Source organism: Panicum virgatum, chromosome 5K, assembly GCF_016808335.1.
Source record: "Panicum virgatum strain AP13 chromosome 5K, P.virgatum_v5, whole genome shotgun sequence".
Classification (NCBI taxonomy): Eukaryota; Viridiplantae; Streptophyta; class Magnoliopsida; order Poales; family Poaceae; genus Panicum; species Panicum virgatum.
The window spans coordinates 45,628,971-45,644,755 of record NC_053140.1 but is presented as its reverse complement, the minus strand read 5'-3'; the positions used below and the strand labels follow the sequence as shown (position 1 = coordinate 45,644,755).

Genomic DNA, 15,785 nt, shown 5'->3' with positions numbered 1-15,785 from the left:
GAATTCTGAAGTATACCCGCACGGCAAAAGTCGTTGCGCCTACAGTATCACAGCGTTCCTATCCGTTTGGAATTCCTAGCTGCAAGCCTGCAACTGGTTGCTGAGTCACCAGGTGGTCCGCGTCGATAGTCCACCGGTGCCACATCCACGCGCGCGCTTGCCCCGGCTCGCAGGGCTCGATGGATCTATCCATGGACCACGCTTGCTGGCATCACCGAGCACGGCGCGGTGCACGCCCGCCCAGTCGCTGGCCGCCACTGCGGGCCTCGGCTTCGACACGCGCCTACGACGAAGGGACGACGACGTACGGGCCGGGGGCCAGCGCATGGCCGGCGGCACGCGCGGGCGGGGCCGGCCGGGCAGAGGGGGCATCATCGCTGCCGCCGCTCCGGGCGCGAGAAGTCCACGCCCCCCGTACGGCGGCCCGCGCGCGTCCTCGATCGGCGCCCGCCGGTGAGGACGCGATCGGGGCGGACGACCTGACCTGATGATGGTGAGCCCATGCGTGTGTCTGGCTTTCGCGCGCAGCTTTCGCACGCGGTGTTCTTGAGCTCTCGATTCCGAGCTCCGCGGCTGTGATCCTCGGCCCATCGGCCCGTGGTGGGTCCGGCCTCGCTCGCCCCAGATCTGAGCTCAGATGGGATCCGAGGTCTTGAATTCTAATAATCATGGCTTGCTTCTAGAGCTCGTACCCTTTTTCGGTGTTTCGTACTACTGCTTACAGTAGCGCTTACAGTACCAAAGAGGCAAAATATTATTCTTCGAGGTCTCGAGGTGGCATGTGTTCTTATTGTCCGACTCCGGGACGACTCTCTTTCTGTCCCGAGCAAATATCTATGTTCACACCATTGTAATGTACAGTAAGAATCAAATACTCAAATCTGCTAGTTTCCTCGCAGCGAGACTGTTGGAGACTCGGACTCAGCTCAAAGAGACCCGGATCTTGGGCACACTGGCCGCGGTTGCCTTGCCTCTGACGTCAGCACGGGACGGTGCGCTTACCCAAGCAACTATGGCAAGCAAGCAAACATGGCGAGAAAGGTGCATGCATCCGGCACCTCGTTCCTGTGGACCAGGTATCCATGGCCGGTTGGGTCCCCGTGATGTCTATTCATCGCGTGCGATTAAAATTCATACTGTCACAATTGATTATATTTAGATAATATTTTTTCTAAAATATTTTTATTTGTTCCGGAATAATTTTTATCTCTTGCTATTTTTTGGTACATTTTTGTTTGTTCCAGAACTTATCTTTTTTAGAATATTTTATTTTGTTCTGGAATAATTTTTATTTTTATATTTCTAACGGATGTGTACGATAGTATAGTTTTTAGTCGCACGTGCGATGATGAATAGACATCCCGGGGTCCCCGGCAAGCCGGAGACGCCACATCACAAATAAGCGCACGTGCATCTCGTCCGTCTCGGTTGGAACATACGGGCTGAAGCGTACGGCCGCATATGGCACAATGCATCCGGTCGCGGCCTCACAGGACGTGGCGGCGGGCGGAGCCGGGCGGGGATGGTGGCCGCTGGGGCGCGGACGGCAGCGCGCGGCGCGACATGCGCGAGCCGGGCGACTCGCGGCGGGGGTTCAGGGGCGACCGGGTGAGGGCGAGGGCGAGGGCGAGGGCGATAGCCGATCGATAACCGGAGGCGGGAGCGGTAGCGACGGCGAGAGCGAGAGGAATCGTCCCCATGCGGCCCGACAGCGCCTCGTGCCCACCCCGGGTCGTTCGCCGAACGGAGACCACACCCGGAAGGGGCAGCGGCCGGCGGCGAGGGTGAAGCGACGGCGGCAGAAAGCTACACCTGTTTCACTGTGCGCGCGCGCTGAGCGACGGCGGCAGAAAGCTACACCTGTTTCACTGTGCGCGCGCGCTGCTGCTGCGCGATCTGAGATCTGGCTGGCCTCGTGCTCGATCGGTCTCTCCACTTCTCCGGTCTCCACCACGTACACACCGGTCATCCGGCGCACGTTTTGAGCTGTTTCCGAGGCGAGCAAGATGCGTCTATTTCCCTGTCACGATCTCTGCGTGTTCACATACACTGTGCACGCCCTCCTCCTCGCTCCTAGCCTACAGACGTGTGCCGTGAGGTGTGATGAAGGCAACTTTTAGCAGCGAACTAAGTAGCCTGACGCGCCCTGCAGTACATTTCACGGAGCCTTCTTGGGTCGATTTCCTACCTATTCTAGGGCATCACGGAGTCCGACTGGTTCACATGTTCACATCCATACCATATTTGGTGTTGATGGCCTCGTTTGGTTTGGCATTCTAGGATCCTAGAATACACTTTGACCACCCATTAGAATGTCAAATAAAGTCAGTTCAACTCCAGAACCTCTGCACTAGGAACCTTGAAGAATTTAATGAGACCTTTGACCGCGTGATTAGAGGATAGTTACTATAACATCACTATAGACAATCATCGACTAATTACTGTCATTAGAATCGTCGCGAAAAATTACACATATTCTTAAAAAAGTTTTACAAATAGACTTCATTTAGTCCTCAATACATGCGAGATTCTCTAGTTCCTGGTATAATCCAAACAAGGCCGCTGTAACCCCCTCTCCCATCCGATCATGGTCAACGCCTTTTCGTGCTCAGTTATTCCACCGGTCGATCTGGATTATTCCGGTCGTCGCGCACGTGAAATTTGTGGCAAGCGCCTGGGCGACACATGCTGAACGCCTGAACCTGTCAATGGATGCATGGATCTACTGCCGCCTGTGTGAAGGACAAATTAAGAGATCCGGAAATATTACTGTGTCTCAGGCTTTCTGTAAATGGCTACAGGGATCTATGGGCATCGTTCAGCATTGTGAAAGAAGAGATCTTAGATGAAATGAATCAGAAGACCTACGGAAAACAGGGCATAGAAATCTCGTAGAAGAGAACGAAGACCCAGGAATTTAAAGCTGACCAGCTTTTATACAGCAGTTGTACCAAGTCAAAGCTCAAAGTTTTCAAGAATTGCAGATTCTAAACCTGAATGAGAGGCAGTATTACATATTAGGTTTTCAAATAATCAGGCCTCAAGGAGGAACAGGACCAACAGCCAACACAGATTTTTTCAACAATTCAAAGTTCAAAGTGGACAAAAGCATCTCCTTCACCTAGCTGCCATCCTGCCGACAGTTACCTCAAATTGTCTTAAACAGACAAAACATCACAATATTCAGAGGGCAAAGAATGTTCATCATTTTTTTCTGTCATTTTCTCATACCACAGTGGGCCAAGAAAAAAAGAAACATCTTTCAATTGCAACCATTTATTTCAACAAACATGAGGACTCGTCCTGGTCTTGAACCTCTGGAAGTACTGAGTGCACGTGGCGATAGTCTAAGAGGCTTATCATCAAGGTGTAAAACTAAGAAACAACAATGCTCCACATCACAAGTCCAACACACATAAAAGGAAAGAAATAAAATAAAATCACTCTCATTTCTTGCCTGTTACACCAGCAACCACCTGCAGCAGTAGAAAAAACCAACCATTAATATTGGAACAAAAAAACTAGCAGTCTCAAGTAGATCAAGGTAGCCTAGAAGCAGTAGCAAATACAGAAACAATGTGAATTATGATAGTGGGCCCAATTCTAAAATCAGACAAACAAAGCAGTTAAGTAGAATTAGTCCTGAAGATTCCTTGCAAGAAAAGAAGTCCTGGAGACAACCATAAGTAATTCAATTTGAGCTGCTTGACATTCTTAGAGCTCCAGTCAATGAACATTTCACTGGTATGACACAATAGAGTTACTTTTGAGGAAGATATTTGATGACACATGGTGAAATTGGGAAACATTTTGTATTACACTGCTTGCTCTCAGTAAAAGAATGGTGGCCTTATGTCATTATTTGGTAAATCAAGATAAAACAATACTTCATTTTCAAAGAATTTGGATTAATATAAAAGTGACAGATTCAATAGAACAGAGGTGCATACATCACTTAGAGCTGGTTGAGGAACTTGTTTGGCAGTCTCAAAAGAATCCAAGATGGGCCTGACAACAGCTGGAAGAAAAAGACCTGAAATCGAAGGGAGAAAATCAAAAGAACCGTAAGCGCCTTGAATATATCAGTTTGACAGATAAATTGGTTGCTCAAACAAACATATTCACAAGAATCACAAGTGACAACACTTGTACAAACCTACCTTCAAGCTTTTTTTACAGAATAAATAACTCCAAAATTGCCTAACAAATTAAATGTAGTTTTTGCGCAAAACTTGAATCTTTTAAAGTCTTATAGGACACATCATCATCAACATCAACATCAACAAAGCCTTTTAATCCCAAGCAAGTTGGGGTAGGCTAGAAACATGAAAAAAATCTTTCAACTGCTACGAAGTGATCAAGAATACACTCCCACAGGCCTTTAAATACTGTATCCAAGTTCCAAACATTAATCCAATTGAGCCTTCAATAATTTTACATATACTTGCTTTGAAATTATATATACAGGTTCCTCATCACATACCCCCACAAAGTACACTAACATTGTCGAATAAACAAACATTACATAGTGAAACCTGCTCATGATGTCCAATGGAAGAGCAGCAGGAGCTAGACTGCCAGCACACAGTCATTGTGGGGAGCAGAGTAAGACCTCTAAGCAAGACAATGACCAGATGAGTATGGTAGACTGGAACTCAGTGTAAGGTAGGAAGCCTGAGGCATGAGACCTCTACGCAGGACAATTTGCACTTCAGACCATTTTATCAGAATAAAGGTAGCTTTGATAAATATCTTAGAAAAAATAAGTGTATATCCATATTATCAGATTTTTTTAAAATGCATTCTAAACTGGTTAATTAGTATAGGAGGAAGGAGGGAAAACATCAGAATGTCTATTGACTTAAAGCACGAAAGCACTGAAATAACAAGTTGCAGAAGCTGTCATGGTAAGCCTAAAAGAAAGGTAGAGGTGGATAACATAACTTCAAATTCGAATCTCACTAGTTAATTGTCATAGTCTTTAAAGGAAAACAGATTCCATTCCTGAACTTTGCTAAAAGTTTCCTAGGATGGACAAAGAAAGAAGTAGCATCAATTAAGACAGCAAAGAAGCGTGACTGGTCTGTATGAAAAATTTACCATCAGCAAGAAATTATCTGAGAACACATCAATGACTTTGTCACCCTGCACTTATAAACTGTACAGGAAACTAATATTTGACACAACCTCAATACACATAATTTTCCAGATCCTAATGCATAAACAATAACATATTAACCTGCTACAACCATCACTAGCAACAGCACAGGTACTCATGTTAGATCACCTAACACACTTACAGCCACGGGAAAAGCACCTCAAATCTTCAATGTATGAAGAAGGAAGATGAATCAGCTTGCTAGTTGAGGAAGCAAAAGGCCATGATATGTAATATGTTCATCTGAAACATAAATCATCTGACAGAAATCGATTGAGAGCACATCAACGAATTGTGCTTCCCTACACTTATGGACTGTATATAACCATGATACCAGAAAAAGTTGCATAAAACCATAAACAAGAACGTGTTTCAAACACCAGTGGCAACAGCATATGTAGTCATGGTAGAGCACCCGATGAACGCAGAAGATCATGTTTGTCTCTCCAATTTTAAAGTTCAGAGTAAAGTTTTCTGTTCACTGTCAGTGTTCATGACCCAACCCAAGGCTCCTCGCTTCATGCTACTAAAGTAAATCCATCATTTCGCGAACGCATAATAACGAGAAGCATTCCAAGCTCATCGAACGACAAGCATCTGGGAAGGAATAGAATTGAATGGTACAAAAATACAAGCGCAACCTGCATCCGGGAGGTCAGGTCGCCGCACGTATATGCATACTGCATACGCTAGAGAGCAGAGGCTGAAGGATTCGCGCGGAAGCCGTGACTGGGGAAGAAAGGGTACCAAAGCCGGCGATGAGGCAGGATGCGGCGACGACCGGCTCCTGCACCACGAAGATCCTGAGCCTCCCCATCACGCCCATCTCCGCTGCTGCGATTGCTTCTCTTCTTCGCCGCCGCGGCGCCGATGCGATGGGGATGGCCGGCCGGAAGGGAATGGGGATCGCCTGTGACTTTTCCCTTTCCGTCGTCGGCAACCGATGCGACCCTTGGCTGTTTGGTAGCCCATTTCCCAGTGCAGGTGTCCAGCCCAAGATCCCAGAGAGGACTGTGGGCCGGCCCATGATCTCGTGTTCTCACCACTTCTGGCCCAACGGGCCCGTTCCGTCTGCCAGCCAGCGCCAACGGCTCGGGAACCGGATGAGGTGAGAGACTCCACCACCGCCTCGGCGAGCGACTCCCGCTGCAAAATGGCTATGGCAATGGCTTCCTTCGCCGCCGCCGCTTCCCACCACCGCGTCGGCCACCTGGCCGCAGGTTTCCCCTCCACCGCGAGGGAAGGCGGGAGGGTCGGCCGCAGCGGCGTCACCATCGCCATGAGAGCCCAGGTGGACGCACAGCTGTGCTAACTTCCCCTCTCTTTATTTTTCCTCCCAATCCTCCCCCAATTCACACAAACTTGCTCCGTCTTCTGTTCTGTTCGATTCTCTCGCAGAAGAAGAAGAGCAGTGGCGACTCTGGGAGTAGCAGTGGAGGCGGAGGTGCAGGCGGGGACGGGCGGGCCAGCAGCGGGCGGCGAGTGTGGCGTCGTCGGAAATTGGTACGTGCAGCAACCGAACAACGGGGGAATCTTGTTTCACTCGGTATGGTAGCGAATTAGGATGCTATGAAAAGATACGTTTCCTGTCGAATTCCGCAAACACCCCTGTCCTGTAATGTGTACAAGATTAGAGGGGCGGCATTCTCTTTTTTTTTTCGGTGGAAAAGAGCTTTCCATTAACGAAGGGACGCAGCACGATCGCTGGTCACGAGATCCTCGACAAAGGAAGGAACATTCTCCCACCGGAGGCTCGTTCCTTGAGGACACTTACAACCGATTGCCGCTAGGGCATGAGCAACCCTATTACAAGTTCTAGGGACAAACTCTACTACAAAAGCAGTAAAATTAGACGCTAATAAGCTCTGTATCTCACAAATCAATCCACCTGTGGGCGCCAAGCGGTGCGACGAGTACTTAATAGCCTGCACGAGCACTAGGGAGTCTGTCTCGACAGCGATCCTCAGAACCCCAACGGCATCAGCAAGCATCACCCCGGCTAGGCATGCTTCCACCTCCGACTGAAAAGCATCCCTGAGTCGCAATGACTTGCCAGCTGCAGCCTCCACAACCGCACCATCCTCATCCCTGATCACCACGCCCCAGCCGCCTTCCCCAGAGTTCACTGAATATGCACCATCAGAGTTCACTTTCATCCATCCTGATTCAGGTCGTTTCCAGGATACCGATCTTCCCCTGGTGTTAACATGTGGTGGCTTGCAAAGTATGGCATACTCAGAAACGAGCTGTTTGCATAAGAGAGATAACACATCCACCGATCTTCTTTTTTCTCCTTCCCGAACACGATTCCGTTCTTGCCACCAGAGCCATAGCAGAGTAACAATACACGGTTGCAACTCTTCCTTCAGATTCAGAATGTACTTGACTACCACTTCCGGTGTTAGCATGTCCGATAGAATACTACGTTGATGATCCAGACCGAGTGTCGTCCAAATATATTTCACATATTTGCATTTGAAGAATAGATGGGCACCATCCTCGTCATGTCTGTTACACATGACACAACGAGTACCAAGTTCCACCCGTCTCCGTGCCAATTCTTTCCTCAGGGCGAGACTATTATGTGCCATTCTCCACAAATGGTGTTTCAGTTTGCCCGGACAATTTAAACTCCACAGTTTCTTCCAAGATAGATTGTCCATACCAGACCCAGGGCTTGACGAGGATGCTACACCCCTTGTGCTTGCTCGTTTATCATGGGCTCTTTGTACCTTGTACGCTGATTTAACAGAGAATAAACCCCTAGAATCATAGTGCCATGCAACCACATCTTCCATCTCTATATGAACTGGGATTGAAAGGATTTGTTCCACATCTTGTTGCCAGAATATTTCACGTACCAATTGTTCATCCCATTGACCAGAGCTTGGATCAATCAACTCATCCACATGAGTTAGGATATTATTACTGCGAGGGGTAATTGGGCGTCTTGACCACTCCCTAGGGATCCAGGGATCATCCCAAATTTTTATTCTCCTTCCATCCCCTACTCTCCAGATTACACCACGTTTCAGCACTTCCAATCCTTTCAATATGCTCCTCCAGGTATATGACATATTCCTCCGTATACCAGCTGCCAGAATGTTTCCGTCAGGGAAGTATTTCGCACCCAGGACCCTTGCACATAATGAATCTGGGTTTTGCACGAATCTCCAGCTTTGTTTTGCCAACATTACCAAATTGAAGGTGTAAATATCCCTGAAACCGAGCCCACCATCCCCTTTCGGCTCAGTTAGTTTATCCCATCGTACCCAGTGCATCTTTTTTTCCTTGTCCTGATTACTCCACCAATATCTGCAAATCATGGTACTAATCTAGGTACAGATTTCTTTTGTGATGTCAAAACATCCCATTGCAAAGGTTGGGATAGCCTGAGCAACCACTTTGATCAATATTTCCTTTCCAGCTCGGGAGAGGAGTTTTTCCTTCCAACCCTGGATACGGGTCCAGATTCTCTCTTTCAAATATGCAAAAACTCTACACTTGTTATTGCCCACGAACACCGGAAGTCCCAGATACCTCTCGTTCATCGTTTCTTTAACAATAGAGAGCTCGCTCATCACCAACTCTTTAACATCTCTCTTAGTATTGGGACTGAACATTATCGCTGATTTCTCCTTATTAATCACCTGGCCAGAGCACTCCTCATATAGATCTAGGATACCCTATAGGGCCTGTGCATCACCCCTATTTGCACGGAACAAGATCAGAGAATCATCCGCGAATAGCAAATGTGACACACTTGGAGCATTCTGGAACACCTTTACACCTTTCAGCTGCCCCTCCATCTCAGCTTGACTAAGGAGCGCCGAGAAACCTTCAGCGCATAACAGGAATAAATATGGCGATAACGGATCGCCCTGTCTTAAACCCCTTTCCGGGTTGAAACTATCACTTAGTTCACCATTCACCCTGATCCGGTAGCTAACAATTGAGACACATTTCATAATAAGCTCAATCCACCTTTTTCTGAAACCAAGTTTTGCCATCATAGCCTGAAGAAAAGACCATTCAACCCGGTCATAAGCTTTGCTCATATCAAGTTTAACAGCAGCATATCCCTCCTTTCCTTTTTTCTTTTGCCTCATACAGTGTGTAAGTTCATAAGCCACCAGAATATTATCAGAAATCAATCTACCCGGCACAAAGGCACTCTGTGAAGGAGAAATCACCTCAAGCAGAATTTTCTTTAATCTATTTGCAAGGACTTTAGACACAAGCTTATATAACACATTATAGAGACTAATTGGTCTGAGATCTTTCACCTGTTCAGGTTTCTTAACCTTTGGGATCAGCACGATCGTGGTTTCATTCCATCCCGCAGGGATCGGACCCCCATTCAAAACACCAAGCACCTCCAGTACAATCTGATCACCAATAATATCCCAATAATTCTTGTAGAAGATTGCCGGCATACCGTCCGGCCCTGGTGCTTTGAGGTCACCGATATTGTCCAGAGCCCGACGCACTTCATCTGCTGTGAACTCCTTCAGCAGACTTTCATTCATGGAATCGGTAACCTTGACTTCGACAGCATTAAGGATTTGCTGTGAAGTCTGTCCCCCACTTGACCTGAAAAGATCCAGAAAATAGTTAGCAATAAACCTTCTTTTCTCCTCCTCATCCTCCACCCAACTCCCATCCTCCCTCCTCAACCTCCCGACACGATTCCTTCTTTTCCTTTCTTTACACACTGCATGAAAGAAGGATGTGTTACGATCTCCCTCCTGCAACCATCTCACATGTGCCCGTTGTTTCCAGTACATGTCAACTTGGTCTTCTAATCTTTCTAGTTTAAACCGTAACAATTCTTCCCTCGCCACCTGATCCGGACAGATACCCCTCCTCCTACACGCCTCCAAATCTCTTTTAACTTTTTTCATTCTTTTCTCCAAATCCCCTAGTACATTTTGACTCCATCCGGTCAGGTCCCTAGCAACAATTTTCAGCGCATCATGGGCATTTTTTTGTTGCCCGTTCATTGCTCTCTTCCAAGCCTCCTCCACCACTACCCCACATTTCTCCTCTCCTAACCAAGAGGCTTCAAATTTGAAACCACCCCTTCCAGCACTACTCCTCCTACCAGCCGGTCTCTCAGTGGAGATAATAACTGGCCTATGGTCAGAATGTCTAGGATCTCCATTGATCACCCGATAGCCGGGAAATTTCACCATCCACTCAGCATTTGCCACCGCCCTATCCAGCCTCTCTTTGATGTACTCAGCTGCAATATGGTTATGATTCCTCCAGGTAAACACATCCCCTTCAAAACCGAGATCATACAGCTGGCAGTATTCTAGGGTTTCTCGGAACCGGTCCATGCATCCTTGGCTCCGTGGTCTACCCCCTTCCTTCTCATGGGACAGCAAAATCTCATTAAAATCGACCGCACATAGTCACGGTTTAGCAGGCTCAGCATATAACCCTTGCAACTGTTGCCATGTGCAGTATTTCAAGTCCCCCTTCGATTCACCATAAACTCATGTGAACCTCCATTCAAAACCATCATCATCCTTTACATCCACATCAATGTAGTACTGCGACATACTTCGCAGCGACACATTAACCCCCCCTCCGCCAAAACACAGCAAAACCCCCTCCTTGACCTTCCCCTTCCCGGACTAACATATTTGTTAGACCGAGCATCCAGCGAAAGCTCTCCAACCTGCGCTTATCTAGTTTCGTTTCTGACAAGAACAAAAGATCCACACCTTCCGACTTCTGGAGCTCCAGAAGTCCACGAACTGCCGAGCGGTTGCCCAACCCTCGACAGTTCCACGCTACAATCTTCATTTGGCCACGCAGGACTGGTTCGCCAGTCCCGCTTTCTTTTGTTTCTTTGATGCACCATCCACCAAGCTCCCATCCTCCACATCGACATCCGAGATGCCATCAATGGACATTTTCTCATTGCCTCTTTTCATTCCCACTCCTTTGCTCTCCTTGACCTGCTGTTTTGGGGTAGCTGCTCTGTCCAATTTCTTATAAGTCCCCCTCTCCTTTCCACTATCCTTTACTTGCTCTAACTCCTTAATTGGCGCAGACGCTGTACGATCCACGTGCATGGATTGTAGGGCACTGTTCACGTCCACCGCCTCCGTTGCAAGCACCTCCTTCCCCTTTCCCAAATCTACAGCCGCCTGCTCCTTACTTTTATCATGATCCTCCCTCACATTTTCCACAGTTTTACCACCCTCTTCCTCCAAAAACAAAGCACGTCTGGATAAATCACCAGATGTGACCTCTTTCCTCACCTTCTCCGGACTGGTGACTTCCTCATCAACTCCCTTCTCGGCTACGCCCACTTCCTTCCCATCAACTTGCTATTTCCTTCAGGAGGGAGTATCGCTACCCCTCCCCCCCAGTGGTCAGTGCACGACTGCCCACTCCCCCAAAACTGTTCCGACTCCCTCCACTTCCTGACCTCCACCCATTCGAATTTCTTGTACCTCTGAATCGATCTCCCACGTATTCCTCCGACCTTCTCTTCTCGGGGATAAGATGCAGATGTTTGCCAAATTGAGGCGCCTCTCCCTTCTGGAGTTTAGTACTGCAGGCTTTATCCACATGGCCAATTATCCCACAAATATAACAGAAATCTGGTAGATATTCATACACTAGAGGGCACCAGAGATCCTTGTTACTTTCAGCAATATTCAGGGTAACACCTCGCATCAGGGGCTTACGAATATCAATACGCACTTTGATGTGCATGAATCTTCCCACAGCTGAGCCATCATCCTCCTTTTCCATCTCCACAAATTCACCCACCTCCTCACCAATCGCCTCCCCCACCATTCTGTTCATCATGCCCAGTGGAAGCTTGGAAACCCTAATCCAAATAGGGATGTGTGCAAACTCTGTAGACTGTGGCACTATGATTTTGCTTCACAGCTAGGGATGGGGCAGTTATGTCATCTAATATGTTTGATGCGTCATCGGTGCTGTAGTTCCACGATCGTCAGTAAAATTGGTTCAGTAAAATTGTTAAGCAGGCACTAGTATGGCATGCTATTGCTATACTTGATTTTATAAAAAAATAGGATTCAAATTATAATGTGATTTTTTGTAGCAGTCACATCTGTTTTCGGTTATGCGCTTGGGAGTAAACTTTGTCACGCTTTTGAATTTGCATTGTTTTCTGACCTTCCTGTATCCATTGACACTTATAAATATGTATATCTTTTCAGACCAAAGAGGATGACACGCTGCGTTACAAGTTGGATCGTATCCCTTTCTTAGAAGAGAAGGTGAGAAAAGTAAGGGAGAATGGGAAGATCATATGCTTGGACATTAATCAGCTAATGTTATGTCAAGAGAATAGATTTGCTTTCACCATGGAGGTGGCTGAAGAAGCTAATGCCTATCTTGAGAAGAACAGGCATGAATATGGGTTGAAGAAACTGTTAGATATCTAGGCAATTTTCGGTATATTTTAATTCCAAAATTAAATGTATAAAATAACAATATTTCTATGACTTTAAGGAGTAAAATAAAACATGTGAACATGTTTATACTTATCACACATATAAGCATAAACAATATAAATAACCAAAGTTTCAGGGAGTACCCTGAAGCGGGGCCGTTGCCGGAGGCATTGGCTGCGCTGTTACCAACTGGAGTAGACATCTACTCGGTTGGCCTCAGTCGAAGTAGTCGAACTAAATCGGTGCAGGAAGAAGTTCGCAGTGCAGTCCCGCGAACGGTCACCAAGATGTAGTCGACGTAGTCGTTCGGCCACCAGAATGTAGTCGACGTAGTCGTTCGGCTCGTCCACCAGGAAGTAGTCGTACAATCGGGCAAAGCCTTAGTATTTTTGAGCAGTCACGCTAAAGCGTTACCCAAAAACCTGATTGCCCGCCTATCCCGTGCAGGATCTCAAGGCGAGCAAGGTTTCGGAGGCCTGCTCACGCTAATTCTGTGCGCGCAGAAATTAGCGTTGGGGAACTCAGTTGTTGCAACTGGAGAGGGAGAAGAGAGGAGCCGAGTTGCCTCAGTGCTCTGGTGCAGAATGGATGAGGGGAATGGCACTCCTTATATAGTGACTCAGATGCTCAGGATCGTTGAACCTGGACACCATCAGAGTCATTTAGGTGATGCGGTTATGGCCATTAATTACAGATTTAATTGCACGTTTAATCGCACGATTAATTGCTGTCAACGGCAAAATAGCCATCACATCGCACCGCGCCACGCCGCACCGCACCGCACTGCACCTGCACGTCACGTCCGGCCGCGCACGCGCACCGCACCGCCCGCCCGGCCGGCCGGCCGCGCCGCGCCGCGCCTCGTCTCGGCCTCGGCCTCGGCCTCGGCCACGGCCACGGCCACGGCCACGGCCCGGCCCGGCCCGGCCCGGCTCGGCGAGGCGAGCGAGCGCGCGCGCGCGTGTGGTTCACCGTCCTCCTCTTACCGGCTTCACAAGTGGTGTACACGAAGTCCACCTTTTAAGTCGGTTGAGATCCTCCTCAATTCCCGGTACAGAATTAAGCATTGATTCCCTAGCATTAATAGTGGGCTTTAAATTTTTTTAATGTTTTAGAATGAATGGGCCAAGCCCATTACTCCAACAATCCCCACCAAGAAATTCAAGCCACACTAGAAATACCCTCATTCCCTCATTGATATACCAGTATTCGACAGAGACTGTTAAGTTGAACTTCCATCTAGGACAAAGGCTACACTTATTCACAAGTTTGACCAGAGCCCTACACTGCTACTAGGCTGCATAAGCATCCCCGCGGTTTGGAGCTTATAAGTCATACTCCAGGCCCTTCATGAGTTTCTAGAGAATACCCAATTCTCATAGACCATGACCAGTGGTCAAACTCATATAGGTGTGTTCCTTTCAGATGTTCTGTAGGACAACATCTTTGTTTCAAGAAAACAACTCATTTGTTTAAAAGAAACCACCTGGCACACATTAAGGTATAGACCAACCTGCCATACAGATTAGAAGAGAAATGCACCTTATACACGGAATGAGCCCTTTTCACAAAGGTTCTCTTCTCACAGTCAGACTTTAGTTTGTTTCACCATCCTAATTCACGGGATCTCCGATCACATAGGACAGGTTTCCACTATAGAATGACTCACGTGGGTCTCAAGCCCAATTCCATAGATGCATTGTCTATCACATTTCGTGAAAGACCCTTTGTAAACTGATCTGCCAGATTTTTAGCCGTCTGAACATAGTCCAGGGCTATAACTCCGGAGTTTCTCAATTTTCTGACAGATTTCAACCGCCTTTTCACATGTCTAGATGACTTCATGTTATCCTTAGAACTATTCACCTTGACAATTACCGTTTGATTGTCACAGTTCATTAGGATTGCCGGTAACAGTTTTTCAACTATCGGCAAGTCCATAAGGAGCTCACGAAGCCACTCAGCCTCAACAGTGGCGGTATCTAATGCTGTGAGTTCTGCTTCCATAGTTGACCTCGTTAAGATGGTCTGTTTGCAAGACTTCCAGGAAACAGCTCCACCACCAAGTGTAAACACATATCCACTTGTGGCCTTTATCTCATCAGCATCAGAAATCCAATTTGAATCACTATACCCTTCTAGTACCCTTGGGTACCCGGTGTAGTGAATTCCATAGTTCATTGTCCCCTTCAGATAGCGCATTACTCTTTCAAGAGCCTTCCAATGATCATCTCCCGGGTTTGAAACAAACCGGCTCAGTTTGCTTACAGCAAACGAGATGTCAGGTCTTGTAGCGCTCGCTAAATACATTAATGAACCAATGATCTGAGAATATCTCAGCTGATCTCGCATTATCCTTTTGTTCTTTATAAGAATTAAACTGGCATCATATGGTGTTGAGACAGGTTTATAGTCGCTATAACCAAAGCGACTTAACACCTTCTCCACATAGTGAGACTGTGTAAGAATCACCCCACCATTGATCTCTTTTACCAGTTTTATATTAAGGATAACATCAGCTTCTCCCAGATCCTTCATCTCAAAATTTTGAGATAAAAACTTTTTGACTTCCTTAATCACATTAAGGCTAGTGCCAAAGATCAGTATGTCATCCACATACAAGCACAAAATCACTCCTTCAGCCCCACCATAGCGATAGTAAACACATCTGTCAGCTTCGTTCACAACAAAGCCGGCAGAGGTCAAAGTTCTATCAAACTTTTCATGCCACTGCTTAGGCGCTTGCTTGAGACCATATAAAAATTTTAACAACTTACAAACCATTCCTTCTTGACCCTTTGATACAAACCCATCCGGCTGATCCATATAGATCTCCTCTTCTAACTCTCCATTGAGGAAAGCCGTCTTAACGTCCATCTGATGAACGAGAAGACCATAAGAGGCTGCCAGGGAAAGTAACACCCGAATTGTGGTCAATCGGGCAACTGGTGAATAAGTGTCAAAGAAATCTTCTCCTTCTTTTTGGGTATAACCCTTGGCCACAAGCCTAGCCTTATACTTTTCAATAGTACCATCTGGCCTAAGCTTTTTCTTGAACACCCACTTGCATCCAACCGGTTTACATCCATAAGGACGTTCAACGACCTCCCAGGTTCCATTAGACATAATAGAATCCATCTCACTCCTTACTGCTTCCTTCCAATAGTCAGCATCAGGAG

General features: G+C 47.0%; 2 protein-coding genes across 2 annotated transcripts; one reads left to right on the top strand and one right to left on the bottom strand.

The window, feature by feature from the left end:
* Positions 1-3,153: 3,153 nt before the first annotated feature.
* Positions 3,154-6,110, bottom strand: LOC120707781. Its single transcript, XM_039992790.1, has 3 exons — positions 5,906-6,110; positions 3,951-4,033; positions 3,154-3,476 (listed from the first exon to the last, which is right to left on the bottom strand). The coding sequence occupies exons 1-3, from the start codon at positions 5,982-5,984 to the stop codon at positions 3,447-3,449; spliced, it is 192 nt and encodes a 63-aa protein (XP_039848724.1). The 5' UTR covers positions 5,985-6,110; the 3' UTR covers positions 3,154-3,446.
* Positions 6,111-6,257: 147 nt separating this feature from the next.
* LOC120707778 (protein PLASTID TRANSCRIPTIONALLY ACTIVE 7-like) lies at positions 6,258-12,699 on the top strand. The gene is made up of 3 exons (XM_039992788.1): positions 6,258-6,449; positions 6,557-6,661; positions 12,370-12,699. Exons 1-3 carry the CDS (start codon positions 6,312-6,314, stop codon positions 12,595-12,597), a joined length of 471 nt encoding a protein of 156 aa, XP_039848722.1. The 5' UTR covers positions 6,258-6,311; the 3' UTR covers positions 12,598-12,699.
* The last annotated feature ends 3,086 nt before the right edge of the window (positions 12,700-15,785 follow it).